The sequence below is a fragment of the Eubalaena glacialis genome, chromosome 19 (assembly GCF_028564815.1).
Source record: "Eubalaena glacialis isolate mEubGla1 chromosome 19, mEubGla1.1.hap2.+ XY, whole genome shotgun sequence".
In the NCBI taxonomy this organism is placed as follows: Eukaryota; Metazoa; Chordata; class Mammalia; order Artiodactyla; family Balaenidae; genus Eubalaena; species Eubalaena glacialis.
The window spans coordinates 17,204,080-17,226,682 of NC_083734.1; the positions used below are offsets into that span (position 1 = coordinate 17,204,080).

A 22,603-nucleotide genomic window follows, 5' to 3' on the forward strand; every position below is an offset into this window, starting at 1 on the left:
TCCCTGTTTTACTGGGCGTGAGAGTGGTGGTAAAGATCTCTTTTTATTCTCCCACTGCAGCAGAAGGGAGCTCTTGGAAACTTCCATCTAGAAGAACTTCCAGCCAGGAAGGGATGTTGAGCTCCCAGGATGGATGATGGATGTGGTGACATCCTTCCCCACCCCCACCCTACCTTGCCAGATAAATGAAAACTCTGGAATTCATGAAGGCAGAGAGGCAGAGGAGTGGGGGAGGGGAGGTTGGGAGGCAGAATGATCCAGAGCGCAGTCTGGTCCTGGACTCTGAAGGCCATAGTTTTGAACCTGTTCCTGTGAGTCTCACCTGTATCCTTCTTGCTGCAGGTTGCCATTTTGGGTGAGGGTCCCTCTTTCTGGGCACCTAGCATGGGTCAGCCTGCCTCCCCTGGTCTGGTGGGACTGGTTTTTCCAGCTGGTGGAGGGGTCTGTGAGGAGTTGGCAGGGGCAGAGGGTTTTATGTAAACGCCCAGGGAGGGCTCTGGGAACGGGAAGGCTGGTTTTCTCAAAGACATGCAGGGAGTGGAAGCTCCAAATTAGCTGGGCCGGGTGATGTCAGTGCTGCTTTCCTGGGTGGCTGCGTCCACTCCGACAGGCCTTGGCAGAGCTCCCTGGCCATTACCTTCTCCCTTGGGTGGGAGGGGTGCCAAGGGGGCCGCCATACAGGACAGATGCCAGGTCCTCTCCCAGCATATTTCCCAACCTGGGGCCTGAACCATGTTAGGGACCAGCCCTGGAAAGTGCCGTGAAAAACCACCACAGACTCTACTGAAAGACTTTAATGGGGCTGATATTTGAACCTCCCCCCAGACCTGAGAGGCTGGGGAGAACTCAGTATGTTGGGCTGGTCCCAGAGACTGTAGCCATGGCAACTGCTGGTAGGCTTTGCTGCCCAGGCAGCTCCAACCCTGAGTTTCAATAAATAGAGGACAAAAGGGTCTGGTCACCCACCAAGCTGGGGAGACAAAGACCTGGAGTGCCAGACAGAGCACGCTGTCGTGTCTGTGACCTCACAAGTGTACATTGTCAAGCATACACCACCTAGGATCATCACACACACAAACCCCCCTTGCACAACATCCTCACATGACACACCATCTTTACACACACACACACATACACACACGTACATACACATACACACACTTTCCTCAGACACGTAGGACTGAGCTCACAAACATCTTCCTCGAAGACACACATGAGGTTAGGTATACATGTGCCTTTCTCTCAATGTTTGGCTTGGAGCCTGGGTTTCCCCTCCCAGCTCAGAGGAATAGGAACGAGGTGGGTCTTCCTGGCTTGGGCCAGATTATACCGTGGTCTAGGGGCTAGGTGTTGTGATGTTTGCCTGGCTGACCCCACAGAAGCCTGTGGTGTTGGACTGGGCCCAGGAGGGGAAACTGTGCAGGTCGAACATGGGGATGCTCCAGGTGTTGATGGCCAGCGTGATGACCAGGACCCCGAGGATGTTGAGCATGAATCCTGCTTGGGCCTGGGGTGAGGAGAGCCAGTATGAATGAGTGGGTGTTGAGCTGGGCCAGTACCCATCCCTTAGGTGTTCATAGGTGCTCAGGAGCTCTCTCACTAGCAAAACTCTCCCTGGGAAGTCCTCCCTTGGGTCTAACCTGCAGCACTAGGTGATGCACCCACCACTGGCTTTAATCCCAGTGCTAACAGGGGAAAGGGGAGCTTCCAGAGCCCTGAGTCATTCTCTCTGAGTCCATATCCCTGGGTTCGGGTGCCTGGCATCTTGGTGCCTTCCCTAAATTCCTCACCCCTCCTCTCCCTCTCAGTGGCCTAGGGCTGGCAGGGCCTGAAGATACTCCAACTGGGGATCATGTTCCAGCCACCCCCGCTGCCACCCACCCCAAAAGGGTCCACTCTAAACTCTGAGAATCTCAGCGACTTTAAGCTACTTTGTGGTCCACCAAGATGGAAAGACAGAGCAGGGAGTGCTGAGGCATTGGAGACCCCTGCCACTCACCATGTGTGTCACTTTGAGGCCTCCGAATGAGAAGGCGATGGCGTTGGGCGGGGTGGCCACAGGCAGCATGAAGGCCAGGGAGCTGGAAAGCGTGCAGGGGAGCATGACGTAGAGGGGGTGGATGCAGATGGCCTGAGACTGGAGGGGGAGACAGTGGGGCAGAGCTGATCTCAGCCCCGTCCCAGAGGGGAAGGCGTGGCCCCCATTCTCCTGCTTCCCTCTCTGAGGGACAGCCCCCATCCCCACCCCAATACACACTCTGGCCATGAACCCACCACTTCTGCCAGAAGGCACCTGGTGACCTGGAAAGGGCCCCTTGACCTCTCTGGAGGGGATAAGTGTGCAGCCCTGCCCTGTGGGGCGTGGGAAGGGGAGGGACCCATTAAACGGATCTCAAAGGGGCTTGTGGGTGTCATCATCAAAGGCTGCGGGAATGCGCCTGGAGAAGAAGGGGCTGGGGACGCTCCGGGGAGCAATTTCATGCTGTCACCTCAGGAATGACAAGAACAGGAGCTGGGCCAGGGAGGTGGGCGAGGCCACCAGTGAGCCCCATCAGGATACTCCAGGGGTGATGTCATCAGGGATGGAGTGAGTCAGGGGGCAGTGGGCCTTGGGGCCCAAAGTTACTGAAGAGCCTGGGGAAGGGTGGAAGCTCAGGGGTCCTTTCCCAGAAATGAGAGGAGGTGCAGATGGGTCACTCTGACCTTCAGGCAGGGCCCCGGCAGGCAGTGTGGGCAGAAGGCTGCCTGGAGGAGGTGTGTCTGCAGGGCCAGCTCACCATGGAAGCCAAGATGGGCAGGAAGATTGTGGTGGTGGCCACGTTGCTGGTGCACTCAGTGAAGGTGGCGATCAGGAGGCAGAGGATGAAGGCAATGGCGGGAGGCGGCACACTCTCCAGCGGGGTCAGCTTGTCTCCCAGCCACTTTGACAGGCCCGATTCCTGTAGGCAGAGGAGGGTGGTGTGTGGGAGGCTGAGCTGCCTGGGGCCCCAGAGTCCCCTGCTGAGGCTCTGGGATGGTCCTGCTCTTGCCCACGCCTCTCTAGAATCTTCAGAGTCAAGGGCAGCTTGGGAGGGAAGATGAGACCCAGCTGAACCCTAGGGGCCCCCTCTACTGCTCTTGAAGGACAGCTGGGTGTGGGCAGAAGGGTCAGATGGGAAGCGAAGGGGCTTTCTTGGGAAACCTGGGGCTTGGTGAGAGTACAGACCTTTGACCCCATTTACTCCTGCTCTCCTGACCTCTCTTCAGGAGGTTCCTGGCCAGCCTTAGCCCTCTGCCTGCCCCCTCCAGCCTAGCAGGTTGGGACAGAGGGGACCTTGCTCCCAGCAAGGAGGGAGAAGGGGAAGGGCCCTGGTAGAGGCTGGGAAGAGGCCAACAGGGGGACGGGGACAGTTCACAAGGTCAGAAGAGCTCCAAGGTCTTGCCTTGCCCACACCTATAATGCCAGACTGTGAGCCCCAGGGAGCTGGGACTTTATTATATACAATGTTGCCCACTTAGCACCCAGCACCCAGCACTGCGCTTGGCACAGTCAGTGAGCGCTTGATGGATGAACTAACCAATCCCTGACCCAGGAAAGCTCCTGTCCATGCAGTGAATGAGCTTAGCCAGAACACCGAGGCCTGGGGGTGCAGGTTCAGGGATTTCTGTCTTGGATGGAGGCTATGGGGAATGATGACCCAGTCCCCAGAGCCTGGCTGGGTATGATCATGGTGCCCCCTGGTGGCCTCAGCCAGCAAACTGCGTCAACCCAACGCCAGCCAACTACTCCCTGGTGCTACAGCTTTGGCATTCTCTGTCCGGCAGGCGGTGAGGGGATGGACTGGGTAGTCACCGAGTACAGTCTTTGCTCACCGGAGAAGCCCGCCCTCTCTTTGGCTTTGAGAACCCGACTAGGGAGAGGTCCCTATGGCTTGTGTTTCCTCCCCCTCTCTTAGGGCTCTAACCTGTTTCTCCAGCTGCTGCAAAGGCTCTGCCCACCAGGGGGCTCCCGAGTGGGGGGTCAGGGCTCCCCTGTGTGGGAGAGAAGCAGGGCCCCTCTTTCCCTGTCACAGGGTCTCCCTCAAGAGGGTTGGGGAGGGGGCGGGGTCTGTCACCTCACTGCCCTTGGCCAGGGCAAAGCCACCGCCCAGAAGGAGCACGATATTCCAAGGCATCTTCTCTTTAACTATTTTCCAGTTGAGGAGGGCAGGCGGGGCCTTCAGCTTCCCTGGTTTTCCTACTCCCCAAGCAGAAGAGGATGGGTCACCAAGAGCCAACAGGCTTTCCTTCCCTTCCCTTCCCCCCTCTGTATGGGTCCCTATCAGAGCTTAATGCATGTAAGAGAGGGACCCTCAGTTCTGCAACATCACGACTTTGTCCCTGAGTCCCTGTGCCCTTGGCAAATCACCCCAACTTCTCTGGGCTTGGTCTACTCCTGCCGAGTGTGGTCGAAGGGACGTCGCATGCCAGAAGGCGGGGTCTGCCCAGAGGCCCTTCCCTGCCCCAGACCAGGTGCTTACCTGGTTCCTGAGTCAGCCCTGGGATCTTGGAGGGCACGATGAACAAAATTACAGCGATTAAGATGGCTACTGTCCCATCGGATGGCATGCTGCGGGCGGGGCAGGGAGGGCAGGCTTAGCGGCTTAGGGCTGCTCAGGGTCACAGGATGGAGGGGTGCTGGAGAGGAGCCCCTCCCACAGATGTGCCCACCCCTCCTGGCAAGTTCCCCCCACCTCAACCCAGCGTTACCTCCTGTTCTGCGTTGGGGGCCCTGCTGCCTTCCCTCCTCCTGGAAGTATTCCTCCTCCCCGCGATGCTCACCTTTTCCCATCCTCATCAGAAAAAGCCAGGTTACCCCAGCCGGTGAAAAAGCCTGGCTCCCGAGTGAACCAGAGCACCACCAATAAGACGAAGAGGGTGCTGACAGCCTTTTCTGCAAAGGTCATGGGGCCCAGCAGCTTGTGCTCTCTCCGGATGACTTCGAAGGCTGCTCGCTCTTGCTCCCTCATCTGGTCCCCCAAGCCACAGTTCTTCCGGAAGCTGCAGGTAGGGGTGGGGACAGCTCGTAAGGGCACCACACCAGGCAGGGGAGCAAGGGGCTCTGATTGCCTGTGGTTTTGTTGTTGTTGTTTTGGCCGCGCCATGCGGCTTGCGGGATCTTAGTTCCCAGGCCAGGGAGTGAACCAAGGGCCACAGCAGTGAAAGTGCTGAGTCCCAACCATTGGACTGCCAGGGAACTGCCATGAGTTGTAAAGGTTCCCAAGGTTCTGGAAGAAGAGCAGAAGACTCTGGGGTGTCCTGGCTCTTATTTAGCAGAGGGGAGGCTGAGGATGGGGGACTGGGTTTCCCTGTGCTTGGCCCTCTGTCCTTCCAGGAATTCTCTTGTGCTGAGCCCTCCCTCGCCCAGAGTGAGGAGGCCCTAGAGGCCTAGACCCCAGGCCTCCTTCTGGCCCTGACTCATCACTCCCCGCCTCCAATAGCCTTTCAGGAAATCCTCCCTTCCCTCTCTTACTGCTTCTGTGCATCCTCTGCCAGCCTGGGCCCCACTCACACTGTCCTCTGAGGCACGGGAGTGTGCAGCCCACTTCCATGTGCTTAACTCACTTTGACTTTTAACTTTTCACTTGGGCAAACCTCAACTCCCCTGCTGGACTTGTGAGTTCCTCAAGGGAAAAACCATGCTCCACACATCTTTGAATCCTTTATGTTGCTTAGCACTGTGCTGGTCTCTTTGACTAACACTTTGCTTTGTACCATCCCCAACCTCAATCCAGCCTCCTTGCACCTGCCCAAGCAATTTTACAGCAACAATGCTTAAAAGCTCTCAATGGCTCCCCACTGCCTGGGCAGGATGGACAAATAACAACTTATACCACAATAACAGTCATACCACCACACTTAGCCTGTACTATAGCAGACATCACTAATCAATCCCAGACTTGATTCCAACTGAGCTCCAGCAGGGTCTCACATGATTTTCAACTCAGAGCTCTAGTGACTACTAGTAATCAAGGGCTGGAAGTAGGAATAAAACCTCTTTACTACTCTTGGCCTCAAGAACAAGGTCCATACTCTTTATGTGGCACATGAGATTCCCCATAATCTTCCCCTGCCTACTTCTCCAGCTTCATATGCTGATACTCTTTTTCCCTCTTTGTGTTTCAGCCACACAGAACTAGAGTTCCCCCAAACCTAGCATGCTCTTTCTTGCCTCTGTACCTTTGTACAAGCTCTTCCTGCTGCTGGAATGACTTTACCTCGTTCTCTACCTGGCTGACTTCTAACTCTACAAGATTCAGTTCAGGCATCATCTCTGCCAGGGGACTCCTGGAATCTTCACTATCCTGGGCTGCACTCCCACAGCACCTGGGCTTCCCTCTGTCACTGCTCCTACCTTATCATCACCCATTAGATGGTGAGCTCCAAGGACAGGGACTGTCTAATGCTTCTAGTGTTCTCAGTGCCTAGCAGAGGGCCAGGCACACAGTAGGAGCACAACAAGGACTTTTGTAACTGACCATGCTCACAGTGTGTGCTTCTTAAGCACCTGCCAAAGGACTGGGGATTGTTATGGAATGGGACCTGGCCTGGGCATCAGGAGATCTGGTTTTCAGTCCCAGCACTGACACATCTAGTTATGTACCATGTCTTGAACCTCAGTTTGCTCATCTGATAGATGGGCTAATGCTCTCTAAACAGTAATTCCCTCAAATGGGGGGGCCAAGTGCACAGCAGGGCCTTGGGAGGGAGAGGCCTTCCCACCAGGATGGTGATTATGCCCTTTTCCGCAGGGCTACCTGGGTACCCAACTGGAAGCTCCTAGAGGGTAAGGGCAGGCACCTGGGCAGCTCTTACCCACTCCACCACTTACTTGAAGCCTAAGAAGAGGAACTGCAGCCACACCCAGGAAAGCAGCAGCAAGATGACCATGGTGGGGAAGGCAAAGACAAACCAGGAGGCGAAGTTCACCACGTTGCCATTTTCGGGGAAGAGCCTGAAGAGGGATTCAGGCTGCTGTGTGACACTGCCCGGTGACCAGCCTGCTCCATTTGCCCCCCAGTCAGAATGCAGACCCCCTCCCACTCGGTCACTCACGAGTTGACCTGGCCTTGCAGCACCAGGTTTGTTGTGGTGCCAGTCAGGGTGGCGATGCCCCCGATGCTGGCCGAGTAGCACACACACAGGCTCATGCCCCGGGTGAAGCGGAGCTGCTCCTCGTCCTGCTGTGCCTTGGGCTCCGAAGGAACAGGCGGGGCAGGGCCATCCTGCTTGTTGTCTGGGAACAAGGGAGAGCTCAGGTTGGGGATGGGCGCAGGGCCAGTTCTGGGGAGCCTGGTGGGGGCTCCAGGGCCTCTGGGGCACCTTGTCACTGAGCAGCCTAGACCCAGGCTGGCGGGAGGGCAGAGGCTGCTTCCAGGTCTGCAAGGGCCAGCACTCCCTGGAGTCTCAGGCCGGAGTGACCCCCAAGACACCACCTGGCCCAACCCCTCTTTTGAGAGAGGGAAACTGAGGCACAGAGAAGGGAAGAAAACTGTCCAAACCACGCAGGAAGAGTGGAGCCTGGACCCCTGACAGCCCACCCAGGCTTCCGCTCTCGGCTTGCCAGGGTGACCTAGCATCTTGGTTTGCTCAGGACTGAGGGATATTCCCAGCCTGTGGGACTTTTCATTTCAAAACCAGGAAAATCCCAGGCAAACCACAACACGTTGGTCACTGAATTTCTTGCTTCCCTCTTCTCTCCCTAAACGTGCCAGGATGACTGCTCCTATCATGGGCATCGCCTCAGACCCTCCTCAAGAACTGAGGGTTTGGGGCAGGGCCTGGCGTCACCTTTCTCATCAAGCTTGGTCTCTTCCTTCTGGGGACTCGGTTCCTGGAGTTCGAAGGCGGGGTTGTTCTCGCCCTCCTCAACATCCTTGCCCCTGGGCATCTTGTGCAGCTGCTCCAGAACGGCGTGGGCGATGGGCACCATCATGGCCGTGGTGGCCGTGTTGCTGATCCACATAGACAAGAAGGCCGTGACCACCATGAAGCCCAGGATCAGCCTAGCGACGGACAGACAGACGCGCTGGTGTTCCAGCACCCCTTCAAGGCCTGGGTGCCCAGAACACCGCCACCCCAGGTCCTCCAGACTTGGTTTGTGGGAACTCACAGGGAGGGCCGCACCCCGATGATGAGGAGCACGCGGAGGGCAATGCGTTTGTGCAGATTCCAGTGCTCCACGGCGAGGGCCACGAGCATCCCCCCGATGAATAGGATGTTGGTGTCTTTAAGGTACTCAGTGCTGACCTGGCAGGTGGGGACAGTTGAGAAGGAGGAAGGAGTCCCCCCGTGCCTCTGGGCTTACAGAGTGCCGACACTGATATTCCCGCAAACGGAGGTTGGTCCCCTGGGCTCTTGGACCCAAATGGAAATGGTCTTTGGATCATCTGCCATTTAATATTAACCAGTTTCCTCTCTTCCTGCCAAACTCATTCTTTCTCCCCTCAGGAATGACCGAGAGATCATCTAACCAGAATCCACTCCCGTGGCAAGCCATTGACTGGGAGATAAAGCATTTAATGCTCTTTCTAGAAACTAACGCAGCAGTTCTCAGTGTGGTCCATGGGCCAGCATCATCAACAACCTGGAACTTGCTAGAAGTGAAATGCTTAGACCCTGCTCCAGATCTACTGAGTCAGAAACTCTGGGGTAGAGCCAGCAATGTGTTTAACTAGTTCCGCAGGTGATCCTGATGCACGCTCAAGTTTCAGAGCCACTGAACTAGAAGGATACAAACTCTTTAGCTGGCTATCAAGGCCCCCTTTTCCTTCCCTCATCTAGGCCTAGTTGCTCCCACTTTGAATTAACTCTTGGCACCAACCATGCACCCGGCATTTCTAGAATGCCTTCCCCCCGGTCTTCTAGTTGACTCCTCCCCCAGTGCTCCCCAACCTGCCAAGCAGAGGCAGGGACCCCTCTTCCATGTGCCCTGTCTGTGATGAGGCTTCCTCCATCGTCAGCGTCCTAGGGTACACCCCCCTCCATCCCTGGGAGCACGTCCTCCTGTGGGTGGGGAGGCTTACCACGGAGGCACCCATTATGCCCATCATGGGGAACATGACGGTGGGGAGGAAGGCGGTGATAGCCAGGGGCAGAGCCTCGGTGCACCAGAGGAGCGCCATGAGGATGATGGTGTAGGCACAGTAGGCTTCCTGCAGGCGGGAGGGGAACAGCAAAGCTGTTGGAGGGGGCAGGCCTGTGTCCCAGAGTCATGTCACCTCCCGTCCCCAGAGAAAGCAGGCCGTTTGTACAGTGTGGGGAGAGCCTGTGAAACTCACAGTCCTTGATTCCTGAGCCCAAGGTCCCATTTAAAAATAGAAATAGAAAACAAAGCAAAACACTCACCACCTTGTCTTTAACCTTGGGGAGCCTAGACATTATAATCCAGCCACTGGATTATAATCCACTTCTCCTGGGGACTGCAGGGGGCTCAGGTGAGGATCCTTACATGAGATGGGGGCTCATCTAGATGAAACTGGGGCCTGGGAAATGTGGATCCCTGCCTGGCACCCTGGCCTTCCCTGCTTTATCAAGAGCCTGTAAGAATATATTTATTTGTATGACAATTTAAGTAGTATTTGTTCCTTCTGCTAGGAGGTGAGTTCCATGAAGACAGAGTCAATTTTGTATCTGGATCCTTGGAGCTCAGGACCCAGGAGGCTTCATAGCAAATCTTTTCTGAATGAATAAACCACTGAAAAGTTTTAGGAATAGTGGGGTCTCCTTCCTAGTAATCCTGGCATGACCACTGTTTCACATAACTCCCCCACCCCGCGTTGTGCGGGGAATTGTGGAGTAAACTCTGAGTCATAGTCTTGTGAGTCTTGGGGTACCAGAGACCCCCCTTTCCCTCATGAGGTTCCCGAAGCTAGAAAGGCCTGACCTCAGGCCTGGGAGGGGACCTGGAGCAGGAATGAAGTCAGACAACCCCAGATGTCAGGGGCCCACCCTCCTTGACAGAGCCTCTCTGCAGGCCTGGGGAGGGGGGACGGGGGAATCATTAGCCAGAAGGAAGCCTCCAGGGAAGGGGGTGCCTGGCATCCGAGCATCCTCAGGGCACCTGCCCACTCTTTGTTTGCCAAAGGAAGAGGCTGCCTGCTGGGACTATGGGTTGGGAGCTCCTCCTCTCTTACCTGTCTCAACTGCCCTGCCCCTCTTGCTTTCTCCACCTGGTACAGGCTGGGCTCACCCCTTATACCTCATGCCTTTAGTACCCTGAAGCTTGAAGGAAGGTCTTGGGGAGACGAAGCTGCTGTTTACTGAGTAACTCTTAGGAGCTGGGTGTTTTCATGTTGGTAGTTACAACCATGGATGAGTGTGGTGGTCTTATGTTATAGATGACCTCCAGAAGGTATGTGGCTTGCTCAAGGTCACAGAACTAGGGAGTGGCACAGCCAGGCTGGAACCCAGGCAAGGTGGGCAGGATTGTATAATTCTAAGAGCACTCCCCGGGTAGTCTACATCAGTGGCATCCTGGGGGGTGGTGTGGCACCCAGCCTGCCCAGCCAAGTCTGTCTGATGCCAGGCTCACTTTCTTTCCATGAAACTTCCACCACCTTTCTCACCCTGGACATGAACTCATTGGCACAAGGGGTGGGGCCACCTTGATCCTTGAGCAGAGACCCACCCCTCCTCCTCCCCCAGCAGGCGGTAGATTCTGCTGAAGCTGCTGTTTCTTCAGCCGTTTTCTCACCTGCGGTGTGCACAGCCTGTTACCCATCTTCCCCTGGGGCTAAGGGCAAGCCAGCCCTCTGGACCCTGGTGTGCCCCCCATGCCCTCACCCCCCAGAATTCTCTGGCCAGAGACAAGGAGGGGGGCTGGGCCGGATGACTTTGCTGATTCAAGAAGAAAGCTCTGCTAATAACGACAGCAGAAGTGTCGTTACGGACTACGCCATGCCAGGCGTGGTGCTCTATGCACTCCAGGTGGTTTTTAATCACATTTAGTTGCTCTGTGAGGTAATGACTATTGTTCCCATTTCACGGTTGAAGAAACAAAGGTGCAAATAAATTAAGTAAACGTCTCAAAGTCACACAAATCAGTGAAGAATCCAGGCTATCTGGATTCTGAGCCCCGGCTTTTTGCCTTCTACCCTGAGCTTGCTCCCTTGCTACTGGAGGGTGTCCCCCAGCCTCAGGTGCGCTGTGACCAGCAGGGTGTACGGGAGTGAGTTAGGGCTCTGGATCCAAATGGAACTGTCTTCGCTGGGGCCTGCCACTTCCTGTTGCCCGGCTCTGGGCAAGTTCCTTCACTTCTGGGTCCCCATCTGCACCCTCCAAGGAGAGCTGTGAGCACCAGTGAGTTGAATCTATGGCTCCTCTACTCCTTTACAACTTCCCTGTGTCCCTCTCCGTGTCTGTCCGTCTGTCTCTGGATCAAAACCCAAAACCACTTTCAAAGTTCCATTCAGAAGCTTTCTCTGGCCCTGGTGGCTCTGGCCCCGTGTCCCCATCCCACCCTCCTGGGTAGTCGGTCCAACTGTAGAGTTAGTCGGTCCATAACTTGCTGACCTGCTCTTCCTGGTTCATGGGGCTCTTAAATGGGGCGTGGAATGCCCAGGATTCGTGAAGTTGGATGGGAAAACAATTTCATCTTTTAGCTAACATCTAACTAAGGTTATGAACAGAGGCAACAAAACCATATAGCTGTTGTTTTGTGTGTGTGTTGGGGGAGGTGAAGGGGGGGTGCCTTGCCATGCAGCTTGTGGGATCTTAGTTCCCCGAGCAGGAATCGAACCCGGGCCCGCAGCAGTGAAAGCGTGCCGAGTCCTAATCACTGGACCACCGGGGAATTCCCAAAACCATATAGATGTTAACGGTGCTATGGGCGATTTTGTCACAGATATTTGATTGTGGCTGTCAGCTGTTAGGTACCTGCACAGATTAGTGGTTGCAATGGACCCAAAATATATCTCAAAATATTGTTTCCATCCGTCACCATTTTGAAATTATGGTAGTTATTATACCAACACTAGATCTTATTTAATGTTTTAATAAGGAAGCACCTGTATTTCTGAATTGCAATTAATTTTTTCATATTTTTATAACTGTATTTCAAAATGGTTGGTTTCCTTTGTCATCCTATACATTTTATTTTGTGCATTTCAAAGCAGTATTCTGAGAAGGGCCCACAGTCTTCACCAGACAGCCAGTGGCATTCATGGCTCAGAAATGGGAACAGAACCTGAGGAATCCTTTCTCCTTGGCCCCGCAATGTGTCTGATTCCACGTCTGTATCCCCAGTGTTAGAAGTGGGAAGTCGGGAATCAGACCTGGGCTCCAGGGCCGCCTTATACTCTCTGCCTTGTTGCCCAGCTCAACGCATCTTGGGCTGGCCAAGCTCAGCTGGTGGCCTATGGCATGGGACCCAACTGGCTTACTCCCCAGTCATGCTACATTGCATGACTCCATATGCCATTGGCAGAGGGCACAGCCTGCACCCTGTCTGAAGTAGCCCCTCCTGGAGCTCAGATACCAGCAGGGAAGAGTTTTCTCTTGGCGGCTAATGCTCTTCTTTCTACCTCTGTCAGTACGTCCTCCTTCTGCAGGCCAGCAGGCTAGTTGTTCCCCAGCTGTTCCTTGGCTGTAGAATGTACTCCTTTCTCAGCCTGGGCTCTGGAGGACAGGGGTCAACTTTCTTTCACCTCCCTGTCTCTAGCCCCTCCCTCTTTTGCTGGTGCTGGCCTGGGTCTATAAATCCTTCCTTCCCATTTGGGCCCCTGGCCCTGCTGTGCCAGGAAACTACCGTGGTCAGATGCCCATTCCTCTCTCCCCCCAGGCTGTCCCTGCTATTGAGGGGCAGGCACTGGGCCTCCTGCCTGCTCATCAGGCTTTCACTGGACAAATAACCTCTCTGCTCCAGGTCTCCAGTCCTGCTGGTTCAACACCTCCAATGCTCCACTTTACTTCTCTCCAGCTCTGGGCCAATAGCCTGGTCCAAGCCCCTGCATCTGTTACCAAGATTTCTGCAAGAGCTTCCTTATTCACCTCGTAGCTTCCTCTTTTGCCCCTGAAATCTCTTCTTGCTGTAGCCAGAGTGATCTTGAGGCACAAACCTGTTTAATCCACACCCTGCCCCCCAACACACACACACACACACACACACACACACACACCTCAAAGCAGCTCAAATCCCTGCAGGCTTTCCCACTGCTCTTAGGAAAATTTGGGGGCTGGTCTGTGCCTCTCCTCCTTGCTCTCTCTGGTCCAGCCACAGTGGCCCTCTTCCAGTTTCTCAAACGCTCCATCTTCCCTGTAGCCACAGGGCATTTGTATCTAATCTCCTCTCTTCCTTCCCCACTTTGCTCACCTGATGTCTATTCATTCTTGAGATCTTAAATATTCCTTTTCCAGGGAAGCCTTCGTGGGTTTCAGGAGTATATTCCCCATTTTTCACAGCCTATGCCCCTGTACCTCTTCTGCATAGCACTCATCACGGTCTGTAGTTAAACATTTGCTTTCACGAATTTCTCATGATGAATATCAACCCTTGTCGCCAGACCATACTCTCCAGGGAGCAGGGTCTGGGTCTGTTTCTGCTCACACCGGCAGGGTGCCTGGCACCTCTACGGAGCTGACACTGGATAAATGAATGAAGGAATGTCAGACACTGGGGTACAGACATGAATCAGAACTGGCCCCGGCCTTCAGGGAGTCTGAGTGCCCTGTGTGGGCTGGTCCGTAGTCATGGCGGGCTGCCTGGCAAAGCCAACAATGAAGAGAAGAGATAAAGCCTCAGATAAAGCCTTGGGGTTTGGGGCTTCCAAACCCCAAGGCTGGCAACTTGCTTCTTTTGTGATAGGAAACAAGGGTCAGAGGTCAGAAAACCTGAGTGCCCAGGCCCAGCTTTATTGCCGCATGTCCTTGGGCAAGCTATTTAACCTCTCTCAGCTTTGGGTTTTTTTTTTTTTTTTGATAAGAAATATTGAGCATTTCCAACTCTACACACATTACTGTCTTTTATGCAGGGTCCTTTTCTACAAATGGGAATAAGAGAAACACCCTCCTTGCTGGGTTATTGTGAGGATGAGGGGTGTGACTGCGAAGGTCTAAGCTGTAAAGGAGTGTAGATGGCAGTGAGCCGATGGCTGGGTTGGCCTTGGCACAGAAACCTGCTCCCGGGCTGCTGGGGAACCAGGGTGGATACGTGACATACAAATGAAGATGGTGGTGTCAGGGAATCCAGGGTAGACTCTGGACACTGGGTGTGGCCAGGGTGGGGACCTGTGGGCATCACGGCCTTTACCTGTTACGGGCACAGAGCAGCCTGTGGCCATTGGGCATCAGCAAAATGCCCACAGTCTCAAAGGTGTCACATCTTATTCGTCCTGGTGATTGAAGGTTAGCCCCGGGGTGGGCTACTCCCACTGCCCCTCTGCGCCTGGCAAGTAGGGATGCTGCTGGGGAGTGAGGCAAGGCCGTGGGTGGCAGCCAGCACCATTACAAAGGAGAGACCAGAGAACGGGGTCCCAGAGAAGGGGCCCCTTCTCTGAGCCTCCCTCCAGCTGGGCTGAGGAAGGCTTCCGGAGAGGGCACACTGAGCGGGTACTGAGGGATGAATAGGAGTTCTGTGGGTGGGCAAAAGGTGTTAGCGTGAGGGAGTAAGCACAGAGGGAACGGAATGAGGCATAAAAGATCAATATACATTCTTGTGGGGTAAGTGATGTAATGCTCCGAAAGAGCCTTGACTGCCTGCCTGCCGTGAGAGGAATCTAGGACTTTATCTGGAAGACAAAGGTGAAAACGGGAGGACCTTGAAGGATTGTAAACCGAGAGGGTGACACGGTCAGGTTGGTGTTTCTATTAAAAGATTACGCTGATGCTGCCATATGTGTTTTTTTAAAATGTGTCCACAGGTGTTTGTATACCCATAGGAAAATCTCTGATTTGGGGATTCTTACCCTTTTTTGGTGCCAGGATTCCCTTGGCAGCCTGATGAAGCCTTCCAACTCCTTAGAATAATGTTTTTAAATGCATTAAATAAAATGCACAGGATTACAAAGGAAACCAATTATATCAAAATACAGTTATTAAAATATGAAAAAATGGGTAAGATAGTGATATAATGTGACTCTTTCTTAACTACTAAGCTCTTCACTGGCTAATGGTTACTGTCATTTCAAAGTCTTGGTTAACATAATATGTCAAGGGACTGGCAACAGCTCTCAGACGATTTGAAAATATCTCTGATTCCTACTGGTGGCAAAGTCAAAAATATCGCTCTTTGCTATCGTGGTTTGTTGTCTACATTCATCACAGAAGGAAATGTTTCACTCTTTTGTGCTGTTGGACTTTGTGCAATGTGCATGTGTCACCTAATTAAATAAATCAATCACCTCAAGATGAAAATAGGGGGCTTACACCTGCGGTAGTGTGGCAGGAGGATTGGCAGACACAGAAGCTGGGAGGTGACAGGTGGCCATGCTGGGATGTCCAGTGGGGAGATGACAGGGGCTCAGAGAAGTCATGGCAGTAAAGATGGAGAGAGAGGACGGACTCCAGAGATGTTAGGAGACGGAAGACAGAGGGTTTGAGTGATGGCTGCTCGGTCGGGTGGGAGGAGGAAAACTCCAGGTGCCTTTCCTGAGCGTCTAGGTGCGTAGTGACCCCAAGGAGAGGAGCCATGTGACAGGACTTGGGGAAGGAGGAGCAGAGTGGGCTGGGTGTGTGTGTGTGTGTGTGTGATATTCATTCCAGGAATAATAGGCCCATCCAAATGCCGAATACCTTTGAGAGACTAAACATAAAAGGCGACAATGGCCAGTCCATACGCAAATATACGTCCTACAATCTCTGCAGCAAACAGCCCTGTAGCCAAACCACCACCTCCATAGCAACTGACCGCAAATGGGCAGGATTTGCTCAGTGACCGCCAGCCTCCTTAATTTTCGATCCCCACTCGCTACCTCCACTTCCAACTCAGGACTAATCAGCGAAAGCCAAATATGCCCTCGTAACAATCAGAGAGGATACCCCACTTCTAGTTAGCCCCCCTCCAGCTTCCCCCTGCCAACAACCTCCAGTCAGGGCACACCTGAAGCCTTCCCTCTTTCCATTCTAAAGCATCCCCACCCCCTGCCTTTGAGGCTCAGCCGAAAGCAAGGATGGAGGCTGATTCCCTTCCTAGACTCGCCTGATCTCATATGAGTGATCTTTGTTTACTTCCGCACCTTAATGGTGAATGCGTTTGTTGCATCATCTTCTGCTTTAAGAGGCCAAAGGGAAAAACAATGGGTCTGAGTGTCAGAGAAAACAAAAGTGCAGGGGAGAGTCCTGACATCACAGTTTGGGCCAGGGCCAGGGCCAGGCCCACCTGTGTCCCCTAAAGAGCAAACCAGCAGGCGGGAGTTGAAGATGAGAGAAGCGTTCCCACACTCCTCCGTGCATCTGACCCCTACAACTGCCTTGGGCCCTGCTGCTGGATTCCGTTCAGGAAACCGTACTGCTAAAGAGTCTCCTTTGCTTTCCCATTCTTGACCTTCACCTAGCAGGTGCTGGAAGTGTGGACATGATTTGGTAATCTGGGGGTGAAGTTCGAGTTCGGGAACCTTCTCTCTCTTCTCCAGGGATCTCCCTGGGTTTGGAGGCTGGCCCCTACTCCCAGGACCTTCAGAGGCCAGAAAACCAGACTTCACGTGGTCCAGTGCTGATCGAGGCCACACTTAGGGACCACACCTCACTGCCCTGGGGGTGTTGACCAGACACACCCTGCCTTCCTGTTTCATTGGTGGGAACACCAAGGCCCTCATGAACAGAAGAAGTAGTCTATGGAAATGTCAGGCATCTACACGATGCCCGAAACACTGTGTTGTGTTTTCCAGGGGCCCGGAATTCAGACAAGGGGCAGAGGGTTCAGGGAAGCATTGTTTATCAGGGAAAATAGAGGCAGGCCCCGGAAGCGAGGTCCAAATTCCTTGCACAGTTTTCATGCCCGTAATCCTGGTCTGTCTTTGGGGTTCAGGAATAGCTTGCAGTAAGGGTATTTTAGTCACACAGATTTTAAAGTGCATGTGCACACACACACCTACTGTTCTTATATCCTAGGAATGCAGGGGATTCAGAGTAAGAAATCCTGCCCTCTGTTCTTACTGCAAATACAGTCTGGATTTCAGCTAAGCTCTGTTCTGGCAAACATGACACCACGGGCAGATAGTTTTCACAGATGATTCTGTTGGGTCCTGGGAGGTATTTGCATTTTCGACTCTAACTTACTAGCTCTTTGACCTCTGAGTAAGTATTTATCCCTCGTGACCCTCAGCATAAAATCCTCACTCCTTCCCCGACGTTATAGGGCTGACATTGGCTGGCCTCTCCCTACCTCTCTAAACTTAACCTCAGTCATCGCTCGCTCAGGTCCACATGCCGTGCCGGCCTCATTTATCCCTCCATCTTGCCAAGCTCACCCCTGGCCTTGGGTTTTGCACTACGTGTTCTGCCTAGACGGCTCTTGGCCCAGAGCTGTGCTTGGCTGGCTCTTACTTGCCAGTCAGGTCCTAGGGGAAATATCAGCACCCCAGGAGGCCTTCTCTGATCACCGCATCTACAGCAGCCCCTCCCCAAGCCATAGTCACAGCCTGCTGTATGGTTTTCACTGCATGGACAGTATATGCTTTTTGTGTGTCCCTCCACACAGCCCCGCACCCCCAGGATCGCAAGTTCCCCTGAATCCTACCTCCCACCCCCTGCACCTAAACAGTACCTGTCACACGATACTTGTTCCCTAATAAATGAATGAACGGATGAGTGAATGAATAGATGTAAGGTTTCTGGCACACCGATGGTGCTTCTTCGGTATCTGGTTGCAGGGTTGGGGAAGCACTGAGAAGACCTCAGGCCTCACTGGCCCCCAACCACTGGGACCCCCCAGTGGGCGATGGGCATTTCTAGGATTCTGTTGCTGACTCCTCAAACACTCCTTACTATTTCCAATCCCCACGCCTTTGCTCCTGCCATTCCCTTCACCTGGCCTGCCCTCTACTGATGCCTCTGACTGTTGAAATCTCGCTCAGCCTTCAAGGCCCAACTCAGATTCTCCCTGAACTCAGTTGGAAGGATTTTCTCCCTCCTCTGAGCTCCTGCAGACTTCTGGCTATACTCCGTGTGGCATGAACACGTGGTCCTCTAGATTGAAAGCAACTTGAGGACAGAACATCTGTATTCCTTTTTGGTAACCCCCAGCACAGAGCAAGAGCTCGACAGACATCCCAGACTGAACGACAGTGGAAGGATTGGCTGGATGGACATGACGGTAGATGGCTCAAGTAGTGACTCACAACAGGGGACTACCCTGCATCCTTAGACAGCCTTAGCCAAGGCCAGATTCCAGTCCAGACTTTGCCTTTTTCTAGCTGGGACTTGAGGCAAATTCCTTTATCACTCTGGGCCTCAATTTACATGTCTGTAAAATGGAGACAACAGTAGTAACCTCACAGTAACTCAGAGGTTATTGCGAGAAATAAATGGGTTAGTGTTTTGAAGTGCTTGGTACAATGACTAGCACACAAAAAAATACTGAAGAAATGTCAACAAGTATTATGTGGACACAGGTCTGAGCCTAGTCTGGGCCTCCCCTTTCCCACTTCAGGGCCCAGGGGCATGGAGGTAAGCTCGGGATCCACTGCAGAGAGCAGGGACTCATCAGGAAGTCACGACGGGGCCCTCTTTGCCCACATTCATTCATTTGACAAATATTTGTTGAACACCTACTATGTGTCAGGTACTGGGGGTTCTGCATGGAAAAAGACAAAGTCCCTGCCTTCACGGAGCCTACATTCTAATGTAGGGGGGTCAGAGAATAAATAGAAAATAAAGGAATACATCATTTCAGAGAGTGAAAGCCCTTTAAATAACAGGTGTTTGTAATAAAGAATGACTGGTGCTGCTCAGAGAAGCCTTTTCTGAGGAGGTGGATTTCAGCTGACATGTAAGAAGTGAGAGGGAGGTCTCTGGGAGAAGAACATTCCAGGCAGGAAGATGAGCAATCTGAGGAAGAGAGAGGCTGGAGAAGAGCAAATAAGAGGTAAGATACGGGGCAGGAGCCCCCGACGACTCGTGGCTACCCTGAGAGGTGTGGATTTTATTTTGTTTGACGAGAAGCCTATGTGGGGTTTTAAGCAGGGTAGTGATCTTATGTTTGGAATAGATCATCCTGGAGTTTGGGTGAAGAACGGTCTGGGGACGTAGAGAACAGACTTCTGGTTGCCAAGGGGGAGGTGTAGGTGGGGGAGGGATGGACTGGGAGTTTGGAGTTAGCAGATGCAAACTATTATATAGAGAATGGATAAACCACAAGGTCCTACTGTATACCACAGGGAACTATATTCAATATCCTGTGATAAACCATAATGGAAAAGAATATAAAAAAGAATGTACATATATGTACAACTGAATCACTTTGTTATACAGCAGAAATTAACACAACATTGTAAATCAACTCTACTTCAATTAAAAAAAAAAAGAATGGTCTGGGGAGGAGTAGGGATGGGAGAGAAACGATGGCGGCCAGGACCAGAGTGGAGGTAGTGGAAAGCGATTCCATTCAGTGTATTTTTGGCGAAAACACTGGTCAACAGGACCTGCTGGTGCTTGTGGAAGTGAAGGAAAGAAAGACATCAGGAATGGCTCTGAGGTGGACGGTTGAGCCATATCTTGGTGAGTAAGATCGCAGGGGGAGTCAGCTGAGATGAGTAATCAGGGTTGTGATCTGGATATGCCAACATGTGCGCTGCATAAAAGGAAATGTTCAGGGGGGAGGTGTCCAGTGTTAGTTGGATAATACAAGTTTAGAAATTAGAGCTGGGGTTTCAGATTGGGGAATCATCAGCATAGAGATGCTTTTTAAGGCAGGAGACAACAGAAGATCACCTGGGGGAGAGTGAGGATAGGGAGAAGGAGCCAGGAAAAGTAGTCAAAGGAAAAGGAAAACCAGGAGAAGCCAAAAGAAGACAGCATAGCAAAGAGGAGGTGACCAGCTGTGACAAACGCTGCCGAGTGGTTGAGGAAGGCGAGCATGGAACAGGGGTTTGGTGACACGGACGCTGATGGGAACTTGACAAGAGCCCTCGGTAGGTAGAGTCTTGGAGACGGGAGCTGTCTGTCTAAGGAGAGACGGGTAGTGTAGTCAGTCTCTGAGGCCTTTTGTGAGAGAGAGCAGAGAAAGGAGGTATCTGTGGAGGGACTGTGGGACTGAAGGAGGGTTTGTTTGTCTTTTAATGTGAGAGGGATTAGAGCTTGTTTGCATGCTGATGGGAGAGATGAGGCAAAGAGGGAAAAGTTGATGATGCAGGAGAGGAGAGGATAATTACAGGAGCAAAGTCCTTGAGAGGGACTGGTATCCAGGGCCCCAGTGGAGGGGCTGGCTTCCACAGATGGAACCTGGGACAGTTCATCTGAATCAGGACAGGGGAGACAACATCTGTAGGCGGGAAGCAGGCGGCAGGGAGGGGTACAGCACAGGGAAGACAGGGGCTCCTGACACATCGCACTCCCACAAGGAGGCCTGGCTTCTCATACTGACTCAGGCTTTCCCGAGTGACCGAGGGCAAGTTTCTAAATCTTTCTGGGCTGTACCTTCTTGGGGAGTAAAATGGGAATCACAGTTCCTGTCTGTCCTTCCTTCCGGGATTAACACACTTGGCTCAGCCTGTCTGGAAACTGATCTGATGGGTCCCTAGCATAGAGATGCCACTGGCTTTGGCATGGGATGAGGGTCATCTCAAAGGTCAGCCAGGCCCTGTCACCTACCAGGAGCTGTGCCACTACCTCCCTAGTTCCTTACCCTTCTGGGATACCTTGAACAAAAATCTTGCCTCGATTTCCCTGTCTGTGACTAAAGGAAGCAAATGGCTCAATGGGCAAGCGAGGGTGGGGCGGCGGGTGTGGGGTGAGGCCAGGGCCAGGATTCGGTCTCAGCCTTCCGGAGGCAGGCAGCACAGGCTTTGTAGCCAGGCCACACCCCCAGCTCTGCCGCTGCCTAACTATGCCACTTGCCAGAGGGAGGTTTCCTGTGAAGCTTGGACTTCAAGGCCACCTCCTGGACCTACCCATCCCAAAGTCCCGTGTTAATTTTGGATTCATAATTTTGTCTTCTTTTACTAACAAGGGGGGCCCCAAAGTGTATACTATCTGACCTCCAGAAAACAGGATCTGCCCTGGGATTTTGGGTGACTTAACTTCACTTTCCCCATCTGTAAAATGGGAGTCAGACCTGCCTCATAAGATGGGGGAGAGGGTTCCTGGGTACATGGTATAGGGTATGCAGTGGGGGCTCCAGTAAATGAGAACCGAAGTTATGACTCCTGCTGCTTGCATGGGGGTGGGCAGGAAGCAGGGGCATTTGCCCCTCCATTCAAGGTGTGCATCTGTATTGCCCACTGGCAGGATCTCCTCGTTCAATTCCCACCCCTCCTCCGCAGGAGACTTAGCTCTTGGGATCACAGGTGAGTGCCTTCTCTTTCTGTTTGTACTCTTATCTCCACAAACTGCCTGAGACCAGCTTCCTCCTAATCCCCTTCCTTCCCTCTCAAGCAGCTAGCCCGGCTCATACCCTCCCAATCAACCTCAACGGCTTCCATCTGCACCTCCTTTACGGAGCTGGTTTCCTGCCTCCCAAGGGAGTAGATACCAAGTGCACCTAAGCAATTCACATTGGGCTCCTACTACTGGGTGCCGAACAAAAGCCCCCATTGACCTCTTAGTCCTCAGGCCTCGGGAGGACCAGGAGGTGACAGCCTACGCTGCCAGGCTAGGAGGGATGAGTGGGTGATGCTGGTCCTGAGGATGCCCAACCCCAGGGCCAGACGGCCCCTCCCCTGCTCCCTTGGAGCTTCTCTGTGCCCAGGACCCCACGTCCTTACCTTAGTCGGGATGAGGATGGGCAGAGGCAGCAGGATAATGGGTAGGAAGAATACAATCAGGTAGAAGCGATAGGCCCACAGGCCCTGCCAGCAGGTGGCCATGGTGTGGATCCACGTGGGCTGCCGGGTCACCCTCCAGATCCAGGGAACTGCAGGACCGACAGTGTAGCAGGTAGGCGGCTAGGCGGCTTATATAAAGCCGCTGGAGGGTTAACCATTGACCCACCCTGGCAATCAGAGTGTTTTTGGAGTCCGGGAGGTGAGAGTAAGGAAGAGGGATCTGCAGGAAGTGTAAAGATCAGGAAGACTTTGCAAAGAAAGGGAGGAGGGCAAGATCAAGGAATAAAGCCTTCAGTTTCCTTCGAGAAGTTGAGCCCAGAGTTAATTCCTTCTGTGTGTGGGCTACTAAGGGCTGAATATGGAAGGAGCAGGAGAGGGAAGGGTGCCTGGGAAGCCCCACAGCCGGCATCCACAGAGCAAGACCCAGAGCACCCTCCCCAGCCCAGGCCCCCTCTCTCCTCTTACTCCTCCAAAGAGGAGTTCTCTGAGCAGTTTATACAGGGCCTTGGGTGGGGCAGCCCAGCCTCCAGAGACATCCTGCCCTCTGGGGGTTTCCAGTCTAGGACTGAGGAAGGGCTGGAGCAAGCCCTTCTCCTTCCAAGTGTCAGGAAACTGTCAGAGCCACTGGAACTGACCAACTCGTATTCACTGTGTGCTGTGTGATGCAC

General features: G+C 53.3%; 1 protein-coding gene across 1 annotated transcript; it reads right to left on the reverse strand.

Annotated features, from left to right (window-relative positions):
• Window positions 1–796: 796 nt before the first annotated feature.
• SLC13A2 (solute carrier family 13 member 2) lies at window positions 797–22,027 on the reverse strand. The gene is made up of 12 exons (XM_061175231.1): window positions 21,876–22,027; window positions 9,045–9,173; window positions 8,132–8,268; window positions 7,810–8,024; window positions 7,075–7,255; window positions 6,851–6,973; window positions 4,801–5,019; window positions 4,500–4,588; window positions 4,095–4,216; window positions 2,778–2,939; window positions 2,000–2,137; window positions 797–1,507 (listed from the first exon to the last, which is right to left on the reverse strand). The coding sequence occupies exons 1-12, from the start codon at window positions 21,975–21,977 to the stop codon at window positions 1,337–1,339; spliced, it is 1,788 nt and encodes a 595-aa protein (XP_061031214.1). The 5' UTR covers window positions 21,978–22,027; the 3' UTR covers window positions 797–1,336.
• Between the last annotated feature and the right edge of the window lie 576 nt (window positions 22,028–22,603).